Source organism: Panthera uncia, chromosome D4 (assembly GCF_023721935.1).
Source record: "Panthera uncia isolate 11264 chromosome D4, Puncia_PCG_1.0, whole genome shotgun sequence".
NCBI lineage: Eukaryota > Metazoa > Chordata > Mammalia > Carnivora > Felidae > Panthera > Panthera uncia.
The window spans coordinates 83,655,024-83,676,374 of NC_064807.1; the positions used below are offsets into that span (position 1 = coordinate 83,655,024).

Sequence of the window (21,351 nt, forward strand, 5' to 3'; positions counted from 1 at the left end):
TTTAGATTTTATTTAAATGTTCACGTTTAGATTTGATGCTCTTGTTTCCCTCCTCTTGTGGGTTGTAGGGGGCAGGGAGTCCTCACTCTTCAGCTTCCTAAAGACTGTGGGGGCCGACTGTGTGAGGGCTTGGCTGACAGAGCTTCAGAAAAACCGTTCTCTTCTAGGCTGGGCCCTCCAGCTCTCGTAGGATTTGGCTTACTTATAGGACGGACACAGACGGACAGAAGGGGCTTTCCACATGGTGACCCAGCTACCTAACTGAGAGCTCTCTTGTCTCCTAGCTTATTTCTAGTGACGCCGATGGAGCCATCCAAAGGGCTGGAAGATTCAGAGTGGAAAATGGCTCTTCAGATGAGGTAAGGAAGCCCCGTCCCCCTGTATTGTCACTAAGCACGTGATTATAGCCCCAGGAGCTAAGCCATGGCTGTAGCACCTGCGATACAGCAGTGAGGCGTTTGTGATGCTCGTTACCACAGAACACTTGCCTCAGTGCAGCCTAGGAAGAGCTAAATGGAGCTCTTTAGAGCTTCACTTGAAGCAGACATGAAGGGAAAAATGCCATTATTCTTTGTATGAACGGTGCTGGTAATAGGGTGATGCAGACCCTTTAGAAGATCTTTAATAGGGCCACCTGGGTGGCTCAGTCGGTTGAGCGTCCGACTCCAGCTCAGGTCATGATCTCATGGTTCACGAATTGGAGCCCTGCTTCAGATCCTGTGTGCCCCCCCCTCGCTGCCCCTCTCTCGCTTGCACTCTCTCAAAAATAAACATTTAAAAAAAAAAAAAAGAAAAAGATCTATAATAAAGCCAGGGAGACATAAAGGTAGTCTGCCAGCAGTGGAACCGAAGAAGAATTCACAGCCATGACACCTTTTGTGTTTGGCCCCAGAATCCCAGCTCTTCCCCTTGGCCAAGCTAGTCAGCTTGGCTGTGCCGCGGGAGCAACACAGGGCTCGGGAGAGAGAGGCAAGAGTTACTGCAGTTACCACATGTTGTCTTTATCCCAAGAAGACACCAGGGCAGGGTGCCTGTCCACCGTCCCTGGGCCCAAGCCCTCTTTCTGGGGTCTCCTGGTCTTCCTTGCTGCTGGCTGCAGGGATGCACCTTCCTGGTCTTTCTTCAGACTTCCACTTCCCACTCTACTCTTTGAGGTCTGCCTTCCAGAACTACACACAGAGTCTGGTGTAATCCCCCATTTTCCTTCTCTGCTCCCTCTCTGAGAGACAGGCCGTCAGAGTGCTTTAGCAGCCCCTAGCCCAGCTTTGGAGTCAGACAAGCCTGGGTTCAAGTTATACCTCCCCTACCTTCTAGCAGTATGTCCCTGAGCAAGTGACCCAGCCTTTCCGAGCCTCGGTTTCTTCATCTATAAAATGTAAGTGTCTCAGGATTATTGAAAAGAATAAGTGAGCCAAGCTGATAAGGCTGTTGGAACTGTGCCCGCCATCTAGTACGCACTCAATAAGCGGTAGCTGTAAGAGTGATCGTGGTTGTGGTTGTTAACACGATCGCCGCTGTCTTGCCAGCCTTGCTTTCCTGACCACCTCCTTAATCAGATTCTTGGTGAAAGGCTGTGGATTTAACTTGAAAGGCCACAGCATTCGGGAGATTCTCTCTCATCTCAGCTGTGGCCTTAACTTCACATACCCAGACATGGTATCCTCGCCATTGCTCCGTGAGGCATGAGGAGGCCATCCCGTCTTAGGCCAGACCTCTGAATAGGCGCCCACGTACTCCTTTTCCAAAATGATGTCAGCTGACCCACGCAGAGGAAGGAACTCCCAGGGGAATTTGCCTCTGAAGCTTGGAAACAGCCCTCCCCAAATGGCCCAGCTCCTGAAATAAGACAGTCTTATTACCGCAGACTCGGGCAGCCAACTGTGTCCCAGGAGCTAAGCCAGAAGCAGAAACACTTAAGTCTTCATTTTCCAGTGCTCACAAAGCTAGCAGCCACCGTGCTGAGTTTCTAGTTTGAAAACCTAAGTACCAAGAGACCCCAGAGGTTTTTGTGCCTCAAGACATCTTCGTGCTACCAAAAGTTTTGCAGAACGTTAGCCCAGCCTCTACTGAGCAAGCTGCACTGGACTTTCCCCACCCCACGTAAGCACCACTCTGCCCCCTGCCGGAACCGACGTCTAGAGGAAATCCACTCTTGCAAAGAAAGACATAAATGTGGTCCTAGGCTCACGAAACGCTCCGCACCTGGCTGAGTCCTCTGGCCATGCCTCTGGACCGGAGGGATTAGAAATCGCCTCCGGAGGCTCTGGAGTCCGACCGCCTGGGTTCAAATGGTGAGTCCACAACTCACGAGCAGCGTGACTGTGGGCAGTTCACTTAACATCTTTGGAACCATTTGGTGGAGTTATTGATTTCACAAATCACTGTGGTCTGTTGTGTTCAAAACACAGTCCTGTCTCAGATTGCTTCTCTGGGAAATATGATATCAGGGCTCAAACACTGTTTTGAGTTTTGTTTCTACCTGACCCACTGAGCATGAGCGCTGAGTTGGAGCGCTGCGCCTGTGTTTTGTATTGATGGTCTTTAGTTAAAAGCCTCCGGCCAGTGTAACGTACACTCTGATAAAAGACCTTAGTGCCACATGAGACTCAGGGAAAAAAAAAAAAAGCTGGCTTGCTCTAAGTTAGTTAAAGCCGTCAGTGCGCTAGAAGGGACGATATATGGAGCTTGCTTAAAATTTTTCAAACACACAAAGAAACAAATTGCAAAGTAATTTCATTATTGGGCTGTTGCTCCTTTTATTGAATTTTAAGAGCTGTTTATACCATACGGATCCTAGACCTTTATCAGACATGCGATTCGCAAAAATCCTCCCCCATTCCGCAGACTGTGTTTTCACTTTCTTGATTGTGTTTTTTGAAGCGCAGAAGTTTTTAAATTTAATGTCTCGTCCATCTATTTTTTTTCTTTTTGTTGCTCGTGCTTTTCGTATCATTTCAAAGAAACATTGTCTAGTTCAAGGTGGCTCAGTCACTTCCTTTTTTCTTTTAAGTTTTTATTTGTTTATCTTGTGGGAGAAAGAGCGCGAGAGCATGAGCAGGGGAGGGGCAGACAAAGAGAGGGAGACCGAGAATCCCAAACAAGCTCCATGCTGTCAGCACCCAGAGCCCGACTCAGGGCTTGATCTCATGAACCGTAAGATCATGGCCTGAGCCGAAATCTAGATTCGGACCCTTAACCAACTGAGCCACCCAGGCGCCCCGGCTCAGTCGCTTCTTAGACTTACCGTTCCGTTGAAGATAATGTCGAATTTGCCTTGATTTCTTTACACATCATCAGTACACTGATTTTACCATCTGTGACGGAGAACTGCAGTATGTGAAGCCGGCCTGTGCTCGTGGTGTGGTAGTGTCCTGTGTTTCTCTGTGCGCGCAGCCGCCTAGTGATGTGCCGGTGTTGTTCTAGAAAATGAATTTTCAGGACTAATAGACCTAGGCTGAGCTGCCTTTTGGTAGGCAATGTTACCTTGCGATTCAAAATAAGAAATATATATTTGGTCTTTGGCCCACTTCCTGACGCAGAGCTGCCCAAACGCTTGAGTGTCCTAAGTGAGAGGGTGATAAAGGTAGCTTTTGTCACATTAATGAAGTGACTATAGGAAAGCCCCTAGAGATGGGGGCCTGGCTACTAGAGAAATTTGCCACCCACTTGCAGGGGGTAGAGCTTTTCATCCCACCCCTGACTCCCAACCTCCAAGGAGAAGAGAAGTGCTGAAGACTGAGTTCAGTTGCCAACGGCCAATGATTTAATCAATCCCAGTTCAATCGGTGATTTAATCAATCAGTGAAGTCTCCATAAAAACCCAAAGGACGGGGTTCAGAGAGCTTCTGGGTGGGGAACACGGGAGATGTGGGGAGAGTGGCAGGCCCAGAGGGCATCCCCATACCTCGTCCTATGAGTCTTTTCTGTCTGGCTGTTCCTGAGTTACATCCTCTTATAATAAATCTAGTTAGTAGTTAAGCCAACAATCTAGTGAATAAAATGTTTCTCTTGAGTCCTGTTAGCCGCTCTAGCAAATTAATCGAACACAGGAGGGGGTCATTGGAACCTCCAATCTGTAGCCAGTTGGTCACAAGGACAAATGACAACCTGGTCTTGAGATAGACATCTGTGGCAGAAGGAAGGCGGTCTGGTGGGACGGAGCCCTTCACCTGTGGGATCTGAGGCTGTCTCCAGGGAGATGGTGTCAGAATGGAGTGGGGTTTCAGAACACCCAGCTGGTGTCGGAGAAATGCTTGGTGATGTGGGAAAAAACAAATTTGAGCCGATGTCAGAATCGGAGTGAGGGTTTGCATTTTCTTTTGCCAGACACCGTAAACTAAATTCCCAGCTTGAGACTTCCCAAACCACCCCAGTGATGCAGAACGGAGCTGAAAGTTTACGTGAAGCCTGGCTTGTGGACACAACACCTCAGAGGCGCTCCCCGCCTGGCTCTGCTCCGCACTGTGGCAACCTGCCCTCTAGTCTTTGGGGTAGAGGGGTCTCTTCTGATTCACGTTTTCCTTCGATGTGTAACCCTTTGGGGCCCTCGCATCATGTGGGCTGGGTCTCCTATTAGACTTCCCTGCTTCAGCAGGTCTGGGGTTTTGATTCTTTGCCCCAAGTTTAGTTTTGCTAGGATTGACACATATCCTCAAGCTAAAAAGATATCCATGGTCCTCTTACCTCTCTCGCTTCCCTCTTGCCTGTTTGGCCTGGTAATTCCTGACTATCTTACGAGCACTCCAGGGCTTTTAAGGAGATGTTTTTAATATTTTTCTAGTAGTTTTAGTTTTTTCAGTGGGAGCATGGGCTGAATGACCTAGCCCATCATTACCCAAAACCCAAGCTGTATCAGGAGTGCCTTTCACGCAGCATGTCAAGTCATTCCACCTTCATTCTTTGGATCATTTCTCGGTGCCGGACAGCCAGTGCACTGGCCACTCGGGAGTAAGACTGCGGACGTCCCTGCCCTGGTGGCCTCTCAGACTGGCAGGGGGAGCAGTCAAAACAGCAAGTAACACAGACACAATAAGAGGATAGCAAATTTTGGTAAGTACCGTGGGGAAAACATTGAGGGGGCTTGGTGCAAAGTAAGAGGAAAAGCCCTACCCAGATAGGATGGGTCCCAGGGATGTCACAGTGAGGCCGAGCAGTGTTTCTGAGACCACTGATGGCAAAGGACCCACTTTTTTATTTCCAATCGGTCGTAGAACTCAGTGTGGCCCTCCTATGTGCGACCAGTGTACAGCACCCCGTTGGTATAGTTCCCCACCAAATTTTCTAACACCCAGATAGGTCTGGATTCTATTTAAAGAAATGAATCCACTGAACATGACTTTGGTGTCACAGGAACCTCAAGTTGCTTGTAAGTGTTCCTAGATGCTTGCTCTCCATGGCTGTACACTTGGCCCTGGACTGATAAGAAGTTTGCAGATCAGCACCCATCCGTCAACTATTCCTTAGAGTTCATCTAGGCCAGGCCCGCACCCTGCGTGAGTCACGAGTCCCTGCAGCAGCTTCACCACAGGGAGCTCATCGGCCCCTGCTTGAATCCACCTGCTAGAAAGGGAAACTTGCTTCCTCCTGCATCAGTTGCTTTCTGCTAGACACCAGCTGAGTGTCCTACAATTCAGTTCAATTCTGACGCTACCCAGAGTTAGCGCCACAAGACTGCCCTCACTTCAGACACCAGGTGCAAGTATCAGGTCCCCGGTCACCCACACTTCTGTCCCACTTGGCTGCAAAGTCGGAGGTTCTCACAACCCCCCGCCCCCCAGGTCCAATAATTTACTAAAACGACTCAGAATTTCAGAAAGCACTTTCCTTACTATCACCAGTTTATTGCAAAGGGTGCGACTTAGGAGCCTCCAAATGGGAGAGATGCACCGGGCAGGGACCTTCCACGCTCCTGCTGGGCCAACGATTAAGTCGTTCTGCAGCCCCTCCCCTCCCACAGGCTTCACCTTGGGGCTGAAAGCTACAAGCTTCTTTTTTTTTTTTTTTTTTGAAAGCTACAAGCTTCTGATCAAGGCTTGGTCTTTTCCAACAGCCAGGCCCATCCTACAGCTCTGCAGACACCCAGCAAGTGTCACCTCCTTACCACAAAAGAAACTCCTGCTACCCTCGTCGCTCAGGAAATTCCAAGGGTTCTTTTTATGGGATGGTATTGATCGTCTGTATTTTCCACTCAGCACTTCTATTTACATCTTCTGTAGCCCACGGTGTACGGCTTAGCCCTCTTCAGCATGATAGGCCCTCAGGCATTCCAGGACATCTGCTGCTTTTCTCCTAAGACGTGGACTCCGTTCCACTTATCGCCAGCCTCACTGCTGCTCCTTGGCCACCGGAGAGGTTGTTTAGTGTCAAGTTGAGGGGCACAGAACTGATTTCGGGGCTCCAGGTGCACCCCCCACAGCCACAGGGTGGAGCACACTCGTCCCCTTCTGTCCTTTGCACGCTCTCTTTGTCTGAAGCCTCATTAAGAACCTTCCATTAGGCTACCCCTCACCTCAGTCTTTCTCACGTGCACTCTTACTGGGCTGTGAGGTGGCGTCACGGTATGTGTAGTGTGTAGACCGTTTTGGGAGTCAGGCAAACTTGGGTTCCCGCCTCAGCTCCGTCACTCGCCAGTTTACAACCCAACTTCTCCAAGACTCGGTTTCCTGGTGGGTAAAATGAGCACCAATCCCTGCTTTGCAGCACCTGGCCTCCCCCGTCCTGTAGTCATGCAGTTTGGACTTGTCCCCAAATAGGGTTTTGCATTGTCCATACTGGATTTAATCTCATCAGCGTGTCTCATAACTGCTTATTGTCAAGAGGTTTTTTTGACATCTTGATTCTGTCACCTGTCCTATTAGCTAACGCCCTGAGAAGCTTTAAAATACCTTCCAGTGCGCTGCTTCTGCCATCTGCGTGCTCGTTCAGATTATTAATTAAAATGAGTGTGACCCCTGGGTGGATCCCTGGAGACCTCCCTTACGGCTCACTTGTATATATCAATTAGTCTATTGTGGAACAGAGGGACAGTCTTTGAGCTCTTCATAAATCTCCCTTCCCTCACGTGGGAGGATTCTCTTACACACTGTTGGGGTATATGTAAACAAGTACAGTCTTTTGGGAGGACAATTAGCAATAATTAAAAATGTGTGTACCATTTGGCCAGCAGTGCTGCTAGGAGGTGTATTATAGCATTATTTAAAATAGAAAAAAAAAAACACCTGGAAACAACTTGCATTTCCATCAGTAGAGGAATAATTACATAAATTATGATACATTTATACAGTGTAATGCTTAGTAGCTGTTAGAAAGAATGAAGCTTTGGTGCATACCATAGCAAAATGTTCACGATAGGATTAGTCCTAAAAGCAAATTCCGGAATGATTAGTTTATCATCCCATTTCCTTAAAAGCAAACCACAAAGAAAGATAAATATGTCTGTCAATATGCAAGAGAGTCTCCAAAAGGACACAGAAGAATTTAACAGCGATTGCCTCTGGAGAAGGGAAACGGCAGGTCAGGAAAGAAGTCGGAAAACCTAAACTTTCCACGTCAAGCCCTTTTATGCTGTTTACATATTTTGCACATCTCTACTCAACAGTAGTGTTTAATTTTTTAAAAAATCCATATAGTCAAAAAGAACAAGGTCGATCTGAATGTACTGGCATAGAAATATTTCTAAGATATTTTCTTTAGTGGGAAAAAAATAAGCCTCAGTGTAATAGCTACACGACCATCCCATTTATGAAAAGAAATTGTGTGTGTATGCATATACATGTGTGTTATGAATGTATGTGCATATATGCACGTGGATGCGGACGTGTGACGTGTGCACGTACGTACATAGTAAACACACCTTTATGAATGCATACAAAGGTCTGGGACTATCCATACCAACCTGGTAGAATGGTTAATAGAGGGAAAGGCTGTGTACCAGGGCGTGGAAGATGGGGAAGAGAAAGGGATGTTAATTTATGTGTGGATTCAGTTTTTTCAACCAGCTTACATTTCCATTTGCAATTCCAAAGATTTTAGTGTATTTTTTTAAAAGACCATATTCTTTACTGCCAGTGTTCCCTCTGCTATTTAAACCTAGAAACTGAAATAAATGCATCCACTCACTAACTGAACTTCACTCTGGAAAAAAACTATGAAAACTCCCAGGCATTATATAAAACGAGGGGTCTCGTCTGTAGTCCATGTTGTGTGGCTTTCCTGCTTCAAGTCAACCATGAGCGAATAGTCAGATAAAATGAGGGTGTTATATGTGGATTCTGATTACATTCTCCTCAAAATATCCTGGCCAGATTCATTCAATTTCTCTCCTTCTCATCCCGCAAGTATAAACGAGGTGAAGAAAAAGACCATGAAGGTCAACAAAGAGGTTTTGTGGGCCTTGGAATTCAATGCAGGGATGATTCAGGATTTCTTAGTCTCAGGACTCATTTAACACTCTTGGCATGTTCAGGCACATCTGTAGCGTAGAAGAATTTGAGTTTATGTATTACTCTTCATAATGCCTTTTAGCAAACCTTTATCTCAAAGGGCATAACATAATAAGAGCCTGGGTGGCTCAGTAGGTTGAGTGTCCAACTCTCGATATTGGCTAGGGTCATGATCTCCCAGTCATGGGATCGAGCCCCACTTAGGGCTCTGTGGTGAGTGTGGAGCCTGGTTGGGATTCTCTCTCTCCCTCTACCCCTCCCCCATGAACATGCACACTCTCTCTCTCTCTCTCAAAATAAACATTTAACCAATAAATTAATTAAATAAACAAACAATGGGTTAAGTGTGGGCATCTGCAGTGTTAAGCTTCAGTTATCTGGCAGTTTAGCCCATTAGAATATTTCCTCTGGGGGCGCCTGCGTGGCTCAGTCTGCCGAGCGTCCGACTTCAGCTCGGGTCATGATCTCGTGGTTTGTGAGTTCAAGCCCCGTGTCGGGCTCTGTGCTGACGGCTCAGAGCCTGGAGCCTGCTTCAGATTCTGTGTTTCCCTCTCTGTCTGCCCCTTCCCTGCTCACGCTCTGTCCCTCCCTCTCTCTCAAAAATAAACAAACATAAAAAAAATTTTTTTAATAAAAATTAAAAAAAGAATATTTCCTCTGAACTTGCTTGTTGACGTCAAATAAAGTGTTCCTGGTGTCATTGTCACCTTAAATGTTGCAAACAAAGTTTCTGTATCTCTGAAATCCTCTGTGCAGTAGGTCATCCTTAAAAGAGTTAGGGTTTGTTGCAATGTGAAAGCCACAGTTAGGCACTTCTGCACCCACTCCAGAACTGCTAAAACGAAAATGACATGCTAAGAGCTGGTCAGAAGATGTGGAGAAGCTAGAACTCTCCCCGTCTTACCAGTAGTGTAAATTGGCACATCCCCTTTGGAAGTTTGGCAACATCTACTAAAACTGAACATTTGTCTCCCCTGATCCCCGGATGTATACCTAACAGCAGTGAGCGCTTATGTCCAGCAAAAGACAGACACAAGAATGTTGATGTGACTTTATTCTTAATGACCCCAAATTGGAAACAGTCCCTATGTCCACCAACTGAATGGTGAATACATACGCTGTGGCGTTCATATGGGGGACTGCTACATGGCAACCGGAGAGAATGAGCTGTTCCTACATCCCCAACATGGATGAATGTCATAGACTCGATGCTGAAGAACAGAGCCTGACGCAAACAAATACACATGATCTGATTTCATTTCTGTGAGGTTCAAGAGAGAGTAAAATGAATTGTGGTGACAAAAGTCAGGATAATGGTTACCTTTCAGAGTATGATTAGGTATTGAGTGGGGAAAGTGAGTGAAGGAGCCTTCTGGGGTACTGACAATATTTTCTGTCTTGATCCAGGGAATGGTCACAAGGGCATATACGTATTTTAAATATCATTTATGATTCACTCAAGATTTGTGCCCTTTATACTGTCCACTTCTGTTACTTATCATCAGAAATCGGAACTCATTTTTAGAGTCGTTCTGGGGTCTTTGGACAGAGGTGCTTCTTTGTTTTGTTTCTTTGCTTAGTATCCTTTCTTTTGTCAGTTCTTGTGTGTATTCTTGTCTTTACACCTCATCATATGTGATTTTTTTTTCAACGTTTTTTATTTATTTTTGGGACAGAGAGAGACAGAGCATGAACGGGGGAGGGGCAGAGAGAGAGGGAGACACAGAATCGGAAACAGGCTCCAGGCTCCGAGCCGTCAGCCCAGAGCCTGACGCGGGGCTCGAACTCACGGACCGCGAGATCGTGACCTGGCTGAAGTCAGACGCTTAACCGACTGTGCCACCCAGGTGCCCCATCATCATATGTGATTTTTAACAAGGGACAGGAAGTGTCTTGCCCTGCGAGACTCACAACTTTTTTGGTGTTGGGTTCTCCTCCCCCAATTTTAGTTAAGGATTCAGTGAAGTCAAAAGTAGGTAACTTTTTTTTTAATTCTTTTAATGTTTGTTTATTCTTGAGAGAGGGAGAGAGAGAGACAGAGACAGAGACAGTGCATGAGCAGGGAAGGGGCAGAGAGAGGGAGACACAGAAGCCCAAGCAGGCTCCAGGCTCTGAGCTGTCAGCACAGAGCCCCATGCAGGGCTCGAACCACAAACCATGAGATCATGACCTGAGTGAAGTCGGACTCTCAAGTGACTGAGCCACCCAGGCATCCTAAGTAGGTAACTTTTTGATCATTAAAAAAAAAAAAAGCCCTCATAGGGGCACCTGGGTGGCTCAGTCAATTGAGCGTCCACCTTCAGCTTGGGTCATGGCCTCGCAGTTCACGGGTTCACTGCTGTCAGCGAGGAACCGCTACAGATCCGCTGTCTCCCTCTCTCTCTGCCCCTCCCCTGCATGTGCGCCCACATGCGCTCTCTCTCAAAAATAAACATCAAAAAAAAAACAAAAACCCTCATGATTGGCACTTGTTACGCAATAGAGATACAGTCCATGCCACTGGCCAGAGTCCCGTCTGTCACTCTGAGCTTCCCTTCCAAGGGGCTGTGTGTTGTCTATTGTTATTCCGTTCTGCGGCGGCCAGTGTTCAGACCTCTGGGAGGGGAGAAGACAGACTCGGGGCTTTAGAAGATCTGGAGTTTGGGGGTCATTTTCTATGTCCATTAACCCCCTTGGCAGTCTGTGAGGCCTGCAGGCCCCTTCTCAGAATATTTTTGGACGCGTAAAACAAAACACATGAGATCACAAAGGAAAACAGTTGTGCTGAAGTACTTCTAGGAATGATTTTTTTTTTTTTAATATGAGGCAGTAATATATGTGGTTTTTTATCAATACGTTAAATAACGAGGCCAGCAGCAGGTCTTGCAACTACTGTAATTTTGAACCATGAAAATTGTAAACAGTATTCAAGATGTCTGCAGTTCCTGTAATGAGTTCTAAAAATATCTGTGACCTTTTTTTTTTTTTTTTTGCATACATTTGTAATTGAAAGAAACGCTATGCTTTCATTAGAAGGTAGGGAAAGAAAGATTTTTGTTTGTTTCACCCAAGTTCACGGCCTTCCCTGGATTCTTTGAGAACCCCTGGCATAGAGCCTTGCTTCTCAAGATTCAGTGTTCCTCAGAATCACCTGGGATGCTTGTGAAATTGCAAATTCCAGGGCCCCGCCCACAGAGATCCTGAGGAGGAGGTAGAATGGGCCCACGGGTGACATTTAACAAATCTAGAAGCACAGAGCTAAGATCTGGGCGCTGTGCCGTGCAAGTCTGAGAAGCTCGAGAGGCCTAATTGGCCTGCCTCCCTCAGAGTCTCCCCTCCAGGCTCTGCTGATGGTGTCCAAGGTCTTGGGACAGTGGCACCCACCACAGTGGCATCTGACTGGCTAAGGCCAGCTGCCTTAGCTGGACCCCACCTGTGTCTGGTCAGCTGATGCCTGAGGCTGGCTGGTGGACCCCAGAGTCAGACCACAGCTGCATGCTGCCCGGAGGCATCGTGGACTGTGGACTGGCACTGCCGGTGGTTGATTATTATAAAGTGAACACTGTTGACAATGAATCATCCAGACATTCTACTGGGAACAAAATCCAATTATGGCTCTTCTTGAGTCACACCAAAAGGTCAAGACTGAGAGGCAACAACATCTTGAACAGGTGATCAACACTAACATCACCAATGAGGAACAGCCATCTATCTGTTCTGGAAATAGGATAAGCTGAGGACAGGCTCCGCTTATGTAGCATTCTGACCAGCTATGCGTAACCTGAACCTCATTGTGGGGAAGCATCAGACAAACCCAGAAGGATTAATTCTTGCTTTTTTATAAAGAATTGGGGAGGTTTTGCTGTATTGTTGAAAAAAATGTCAGTGTGGTAAAAGACAGAGTCTCTGGAAATGTTCCAGATGAAGGGAGTCTGAAGAGACACAACAACTAAATCACCCTGAACTCAAGAGGAAAAATGCTTTAAATGACATTTTTGAGTCAATTGACAAAATTGGAATACAGATGGTGGATGAAAGTATTGTTATCAATGTTAAATTTACAAAAGTTGGTAAAGTTATAGTGTGGTTATGTAAGAAGATAGCTCTATTCTTGGGAAGTACACACTGAAGCATTAGGGATAAAGGGATGCATTAGCATAAAGGGATATTTATGCATCTTAGCCTTAAATGTTCAGAAAAAAATTTGTGTGTGGGGGGGGGGGAGAGAGTAGTGAACAAATGAATAAATGGGATAAAATATTAACAGCTAAATCTGATTAAGGCTATAGACATGTCCTTTGCAGTCTTATTCTTGCAACATTTATGTAAGTTCAAAATTATTGCCAAATTAAAAAAATATGTACGTGTGTATGTATATATATATATATAAATATTTACATGTAAATATATATTAAATATATATATTTATATATAAATGTAAATTAGTAGCTGATTTTTTTTAATTCAAGAAAATTCAATAAAAGCACAGTAATGCTAAGCATTAACCTCCTTTTTTACTCCTTGAGTAAAAGGGCAAAACATAAAAAAGAACCCAGACGATGACATAATGGTTAAAATTTTTAAAAAGAAAAAAAAAAAAAAAACTTCCCAAATGGGCACTGACTGCGGTTTCAGCTCCACTGCCTATGAACTCCACAACCTCAGGCAGCATAGCTGAAGTCTCCAGGCCTCAATTTCTGCGTCTGAAAGTAGGAGATAAAATTAAATCGATGTCATAAAGTTGGCGGAGATGCTATGGAGATAATGCGCAGAAAGTGCCTGGCCTGGTCCTTGGCCCTTAAAGCTCTCTCAATGAGTGTCAGTGTTTCCAGAGCATGAGCAAGACAAAGAGAGTCCTAATTCACTTTATAGAGTAATATAACCCTGGGACACCTGGGTGGCTCAGTTGGTTGAGCATCTGACCTTGGCTCAGGTCATGATCTCACAGCTTGTGGGTCCGAGCCCCGCGTCGGGCTCTGTGCTGACAGCTCTGAGCCTGGAGCCTGCTTTGGATTCTGTGTCTCCATTTCTCTCTGCGCCTCCCCTGCTCATGCTGTGTCTCTCTGTCTCTCTCTCTCTCAAAAATAAACATTAAAAAAGTAATATAATCCCTGAAGCATGACCAAAATACATACAGAAAAGAAACTGTAACCCCATCTCACTAACAAATATGACACATAATTCATTTTTTCTAATCCAGCAATGTATCAAAAGGATACTATATACCATGACCTAGTAGGACGTATTCCAGAAATCTAAGAGCCATTCAGCATCAGAAGAGCCAGTAGCATAATTCATTACATTACTATGATTTTTCCCCAATTCAAGCTATCCTGTCAGTAGCTGCCAAAAAAAACTTGCAGTAAAATTCGATATTCATTCCTAACAGTGGCCCCTTTGTAAGCTCACAATTGAAGGAAACCCCTTCAACATGCTAAAGCAAGTGACCACAAGTACCTAGTAAATCATAAGAGACGTTTTGGAATCAGAAAATTACGTTCCAACAGTCTGCTGTATACACATGGCACAATGTACATGTCAGTGGAGTTTCAAACCGCATTTTCAGTATGATTGTGTTTTGGTAAGAAAAATACATATGCACGCATGTGTAAGAAACAATGAGTGGGGACCCTGCCAAATCATAGTGATTATCTTTGGGGAGAGGGTTCAGATGACTCATTATGTTTATCCATATTTCCCCCACTAATTGTGTTATTTCATGGCAAATTTTTAAAATTCTACCAAAAACATTCTTACTTGAATAAGAGGCTGCAGAGATGCATTCCAGGTGAAAGGTGCCTGTTACAGGGGTACCAAACAGAAGGGCATGCCTCTAGGGGGCACCAACTGCCAAATATTTGGAGCTTCGAACCAGAAAGCTGTACTCAAGTTGGAAATAGCCGAACGCATCACTCGGTTCTTTTTCCTATGCCCCAGGGACCTTTCGAATGCTTCTGTGACGTGGATGGGTTGTCTTTTCTAATGAGGACATGTGGTTACAGTCCTGTGTGTCTGCTTTTGACAGTGACTTTTCTGGTTCTTTGGCCGCTGATTCATTGCCAGCTTCTTGTTTACTTTCTGAATAAGCCTCTTAATGACACAATTTTGTTCATTTACAGAATGCAACTGCCCTGCCAGGTACGTGGCGAAGAACAGACGTGCACTTAGAAAACCCAGAATACCACACCAGATGGTATTTCAAGTATTTTTTAGGACAAGGTAACTATGCCATTATGGTGGTTGGGAAGAAAGGATATTCAAAATGAAAAATAATGTCAGTGTAATTTATTCTGGTGCCTTAAAAGTATGAAACTAACCAGTTTAGGGACACTGATGTCAGGCTAGTAGTAAGCTTCTTTTTTTTTTTTTTTTTTTGGTAGATTTGAAGATTCAATTCCAATCTCAGCCCTAGGGTTATTTATATATAAACATATATTTTCATCCCTTGGGAGTTAAAGGGAGTTAGATCTTCTAAATGGCAATTTGAATTTGCAGGGTGGACAACAACTTTAGACCTAACCAAGGCACGTGCCAAGTACTATCCTATACCAAGTGCTGTAAACAGGTCTATAGCGGATTTTGAATACTTAGTTTAAGGCAACGAGGGAAAGAAATGATTCCCTGAGCTCCAGGGTCAATATAGAACGGAGAGGCATTGTCCTGTAGGCTCTGGTAACAGGTATTTGTTTATCACCTACCACATTCCAGGCAATTATACTGGTCAAGGCAGTCATCATCCCTACCCTCATGGAGACTCTAAAATGGGTCTGAGTCCTGGTTCTGCCATTCTTAACCACAGGACCTGACACTGGTCACTCTCCATGTCTCCGAGATTTAATTTTCTTCTGTGCAAAGTGGAGGGATTACTAATACATACCTAGTAGGTTAGAACAGGAGTTTCAGTGAGATACGCTGGAGAAATGCTAAGCCCTGCTCCTGGCACACAGCAAGAGCTCAGTCATTAATAGCGATGTAGATTTAAAGTGAAGGGCTCAAGTGAACATACGTGGGAAGGCAGAAAATGGAAATGGAAGAATAATCACTGTTGCAGGATTAGAGAGGAGCCAGATAAACTGCTTATCAGGCTAAAGCATGTGTTTCTAGAAGATGTGATGCTTGGACTATAAAATGAGAGTGATCAGGTGCAAAGGATGTCTTTTTAAAAGTCTGATACTGTTTTATTCTAAGAAGTTTGCTTGCTGTAGACAAGGCATATTTCTTTATAAAGAAAGAAGTCAGTGGGAAAGTTGTCATCTTCCCAAATGCTTGAAAGCATAGTGCCCAGAGCAGTGGGGACTTTAGAGAAAACCGGTGCCATCAGTTCAGATGCCAAGAAACTCAGAGGTAAGTCAGGCTCCAGAGTTGGTGGATTCAGAGGCTCAGTGGTGTCATCGAGGCCGGCCCTCCTCAGGGTCGCAAGGTGGTTGCAGCAATTCCAGGCATCACCTCTAGACACCACCATGTCCAGAGCAAGGAGAAGGCCATCTTCAGGAGTGAAGAAGCCTTTCCAGAAACCCCTTGACCCATTTCTCCTCCCGTCTCATTGGCTGGTATTGGTCACTTGTTCGTTTCTGAACATTTCCGAACCGATCACTGCCAAGGTTGAATCGGAGCGCGCGATCAGTATGGCATGATCAGAATCTTTTCCGAGCTGGGTTTAGGATTCTTGCTCCCTGCTCATGTGGGAAGGAAAAGTTGTCTACTCCCACCGGGGCCTGAAAGAATCAGTTGTATGTTCACTGTTCTAAAACTCTCTCCTGCAGTTCATCAGAATTACATTGGAAATGATGCAGAGAAGAGCCCTTTCTTCTTGTCCGTGACCCTTTCCGACCAAAACCATCAGCGCGTCCCTCAATACCGTGCAATTCTTTGGAGGAAAACAGTAAGTACCTGGCTTGGCCCTGGAGCATCCCCCTTGCTCCAGAGTTTTATTAGTGTCCTTGTCAGAATGGTTCTGGTGAGTCTTTTTCTACGTGGTTCTCTGAGTTTGGATATTCAGGATTATACTCTTGAGCAGTGGGGCCTTCAGACTCTGGGTTCAACCACAAATTCTCCCCGACAAGCCACTAACTGGGCATGTCCCTTCCCCTCCGTCTCTGGCCTGTGGAACACAGAACTGTATTTTACAGAGCATTAACCTTAGCTGTTACTAAGACTGAAACTGACCAACCGGTTCACCTTCAACTAAAAGAAACAAAATTTATTGGCAGAATATAATACTGTTACCTGGTACAGCCCATGGGGTGCTCCTGTTTCCATGGGTCATTCAGTCAAGCACTGAGTCAGCTGCGCTTCTAGAAGTTTTTTGAGGCTTAGCCCCTTTCATCAGTTTCCTGAGGTAGAAAAATAACTCAAGACTTAACAAGTACTCCCTGCCCAGGGTGGGTTCTGAGTGGACTGAAGGCAAGTCCCTTCAACTCAGGAATGCAGGCCTCTCTTTAGCTCAGGAAAATTCTCTTAGGTTCATTATTGCTGCTTTTTCTTTTCTGAATTCTTTTTCTGGGAATTCTTATGGTTGGTCTCTGTCTTTCACCTTTAACTTAAAAAAATTCATCATTTTTTTCCCTCGGACTTTTTTTCTTCCTTTGCTTCTCAGAGAATTTTTCATAGGCATTATGGACACTAGAAAGAGCAAAGGATTTGGAGCTAAGCAAACCAGAGTCCAATTACAGCAGTAGCAAATTCACTCATGTCAATTTGAGAAAATTGCTGATGCTCTCCATTTTCTTCTTTGTAAACTGGGGAAAGTTCTGGGCTGTGGCTCAAAGGGTGCTGAGGACTATATTAAGTGAGCTGTTATTTGAAAATCCACATCTATGCAACGTCCCAAATCATCAGATCTTAAATTGCTTAGATACCTGAAGGATAGAACATTTTACTCTCGAATGGGTGAATACAGTGTATAATTAAGAAGCAACGAGATAACCACACTCAGAAAATGTTAGTCCTATTATGTGGTGGTCTCACTTTATGGGTGCATTTGTTGAAAGCTATTACTTAATCATTGCACACTGATGTTCACCTCAGCAATACAGTATCTCAGAAATTGCCACGTAGATCTTTTGGGGAAGGAAATAATACAGGAACTTAAAGAAACAGTAATTTTTTGTATACACACGCTTAAAAAAGTAGTGGTTTCTTTATACACACTCTTTAAAAAACAGTAACTTTTTTATACACACACATACATCAACACATTTGCACGCGTGCGTACACATACAGCAACTTCAAAAAGCCCAGAAAGAATTTCTAGGAACCATTACAGAGTTAAGTTGTAATTAGGAACTTTTTGCGATGATTAAAAATAGTCACAGTTAACAATAAAATCTAACATTTATCAAGCTCTTACTGTATGCCACATATACTAAATCTTCCCAGTGCATTATCTTAATTGGTGAAATTGTGGTTTAGGGGGGTTAAATGCCATGGCCGAGGTCACATGCCAGAAGGTGGCAAGGCCAGGCAGAACCCAGGACTGCCTGCTGAGCTGGCAGTGCCGTATGTAATCAATTCTCCATGTAATTCTTTTGACTCGCGCTGTCCCTTTCACTGGGCTCTGATCTCCATGAGAGCAGAGGACATATAACTGCTTTGTTCTCACCCAGCCCTGTTTCTGGCACATAGAAGTAGCTCGAGAAGTATTTACTGAACGAATCAACGAATGACACCAAAGTCCAACCTAACCTGTGTGCTGTGCCGCCTCTGTTTATATAAATGCCCATGTTATGTTTCAGAAAGTTTTCTCTTTTTAGGCAGATTGAAGGTAAAAATCTAATGTAAAGCCGAGTCAGCTCTTACTCCTGAATGATTTCCTGCGGAAAATTTTGGCTCTCCCCTCTCTCCCCGTGCTGCTGAAACTGGGCTCGGTCTCACCATCATCATAGCTGTACTGAAGCAGAGTTTATGCACCGGTGTTGGCAGATAATGTTGAGGGGCACCTGGGTGGCTCAGTCAGTTGAGTGTCCAACTCTTGATTTTGGCTCAGGTCATGATTTTACAGCCGTGGGATTAAGCCCGCATCCGCCCTGGGCATGGAGCCTGCTTGGGATTCTCTCTCTCCCTCTCTCTGCCCCTCCCTCACTCGTGTTCTCTCTTGCTCTGAAAAATAAATGAATAGACATTTAACATAAATAAATAAATATTCTCTTTGGATGACTCTGCCTCTTTTGGAGAAATAGTGTCTCTGATTTCCTCTCTCCCTGCTCCTCTTGAAGTTGATATCTGGGTGCCCGGGGAGAGGGTTTAGGAGACCTCACAGTGGCGGGAGAAGAGGACTGTGGGTTCACGTGGGGCTTTCTGTGCTCTCTTGTCGAGTGGCTGATCCGGTCTCTGAACTAGCAACCACATATGTAACTGGTCCCCTCTGGGCTTTTTGGTGTCACTGGAATGCACCTGTCACCGGAATCCGTGGTCCTAGTCATTTGCCCCTTGCGGTGATGACACCGCACACTGTGAGCTCCGTGACCTGATCCCAGGTCTCTGCTAGCGCTGAGCCTCTCAGGTCTGTCCCTGTCACCGGCACCTCCCCTGCTAGCCACAGGGCAGGTGGGCTGAGGCAGGAGCACCGCTCCAGGCTTATGTTTCTAATCTTGCTGACCCTCTATGCTTGAAGCTGCTGAGTCACTGCCCCTCATCGTGTTCAAATAGGTTCTACGCAGACTTCGATTCCTAAGGAAGGCCGTGCCTGGGAAGTGAACCTCCAGTCCACATGTTCTGAGGTGTCTCCAGGGCTCACCTTGATCTATTTGCAGCGTGCCTGCACCCGCTTCGAGGCCTGCCCTCGGAATGGCAGAATCAAGGGCCCCGGCATCTAACACCTTGGCTTTTCCTATCTTCCTTCTTCCTTCCTTCCACCAACACAAGGAAGGATAGTTTTGCCCTTTGGCCGCCTTTCTGGAATGGATTCTCTTAGTGTCTTGCCTTCTTCCTTCAGGCAGTAAGAGCCACTCCATCTCCTCACCGGGGAAGGTTGCCAGGTACTGGGAGGGAGGAGCAGGTACAGGGGGGGAGTTTTGCTTATTCTAATGACTGAAGACGTCGTCTGTACCGCATTGTAAATTGTGACAAACACTCTGAAGGAAACAAAGGCAGGATGATACAGGAGACCAACTTTAGATCAGACAGCCAAGGAAAACCTTTCCGAGGAGGTGACATTTAAAGAGACCTACGGGAGGGAAGGGAACGAGCCACATAAATGGTAGGGGGAAGGGGCAGGCGGGGAGCATTCCAGAAAGAGAGAACAACAAAGACAAGACAAAGGAGGAGCTCTGGGGACTCGTCTGGGCAGAAGGCAAGGAGGAGGGAGTCAAGACCCCAAGACCCCCGTGAAGGCAGTGGGGCTGGCCTAATGAGTTACCCCCCTCTACTGAGAAGTGCCAGTGCCTTGTCCAGAGCCTCTAGTCTGGACCCTGGGTTGTTGCCAGGGCAGGGCAAGTGCTTGCTAGCATCTCCGAGTGGCGGTGCTGAAGGAAAGTGAGGGACTGAGAAACCAGAGCAGAGCCTGGCAAAACGGGTCAGTTGTGAAGCCCCAAACTAGTGCCGGAGGCTGCAGGAGATGCACAGAAGCACGTGCCTCTGCACCCCCTCTCCCCTTCCACGAGCCCACATTTTGTTCTCAAACAGAGCTGAGACCATCCTGTTGATCTCCGCTGTATTTCTTCTAAACACAAAGAAAAGGCTTAAAAAAACAACTCATACTTATCGTACAGATTTCATCTGTACGAGACAATGCAGCTAGTAAAAAGAAGAGACTCCAAGTCCACTTACTCAGGGATGACCACCGCAACACCCTTCTAGACACCTGTTCACACACACCTGCCACCTACAGGGGGTGACGTCCGACGCGCACTTCCGTATCCTTGCAGCGATCGCTTGGTGTTGCCTGTACGTGTACTCGACGCTGTGTGTCTGTTGGTCCCACCGGAACACAGAGAACCAGAAGGTGTTTTTTGTGGGAAACCACTGTGGAAAGCTACAACAGGGAGAAGATGAGGGAGGAAGAGCTTTTACCAGTTTGTGGTGAAGAAAAATACAAACCCACCATCCCGTGAGCCCGGGCTTCCGCATCCACGTAGGCAGCTTATGCAGGTGCTACAGTCAGCCAGGCAGGGGCTGGATCCTCTCCTCTTCCATACGTCCCCCCCTCAGGCTGCCCTGGACTTCTCTTTAAAGCTGCATTTTGGCGTGTTCGGTGAGAAGGAAAAGTAGCTAAGGTAGGGGAGGAGCAAGAAGGTCAGACTCAAGACCCTCTTCTAGAAGGGTTGGCATCCTGTACAGGTGACCGCAGTGTGAGGTAGGCCGGGGCTGGCCACAAAAGCAAGGCCACCAAAATAACTCCGATTTCAGTGGGTGGGTTATGTGGAATTTGAAAATGCCTATTCCCATCATAATACTCGTCTGTATCCGAAATCTTCTAAAATCTCTATAACAAAAACTGCATTGCTCGATTGAGAACCCGTAAGAAGGGCTTTGCCTCATGCAACTTCTGATGGTTAGCTGGAAAGACACACTCCTCCCCAGCCCTGGTTCTCTGGGGGCATGGGTGTGAATGTTGAGTTCACTGAAAAAGGTCACGGGCTCGACAAGGTTGAGGAAGTCCATCCCGACGCCAGTGTTCAGGCCTCGGACTGATGAGTTTGGCAGGTACGTCTCGAAACACAAGGAAAATCCGATTTCCTTCCTTGCCTGTTTCCTACAAGAAATGCTCTTACCCTTTGTGCTGCCAATTTTATTAGTCAAAGTTAGAAAGAAAGTTTTATGTGTGTACTACATCGTATTCCCTTTTGCCAAATGTGTAGTGTAAATCCTTTGTGGATTACAAATCTGTATCGTATCTTTTTTGAAAATTATTATTTTTTAAAAATATGGGCACCTGGGTGGTTCAGTCGATTTAAGCATCTGACTCTTGATTTCGACTCAGGTCATTATCTCG

General features: G+C 45.7%; 2 protein-coding genes across 4 annotated transcripts in view; one reads left to right on the plus strand and one right to left on the minus strand.

Moving 5' to 3' along the window:
- Positions 1–21,351, minus strand: part of RPL12 (ribosomal protein L12) — a 534,927-nt gene that overhangs the window by 412,688 nt on the left and 100,888 nt on the right. The window lies entirely within an intron of this gene.
- GARNL3 (GTPase activating Rap/RanGAP domain like 3) overlaps positions 1–21,351 on the plus strand; it is a 149,947-nt gene that overhangs the window by 66,425 nt on the left and 62,171 nt on the right. For both annotated transcript variants that reach the window (XM_049637751.1, XM_049637741.1), the window contains exons 4-6: positions 285–359; positions 14,540–14,639; positions 16,184–16,302. In XM_049637751.1, the coding sequence (XP_049493708.1) occupies positions 285–359; positions 14,540–14,639; positions 16,184–16,302 (294 nt within the window). The remainder of the gene's footprint in view (positions 1–284; positions 360–14,539; positions 14,640–16,183; positions 16,303–21,351) is intronic.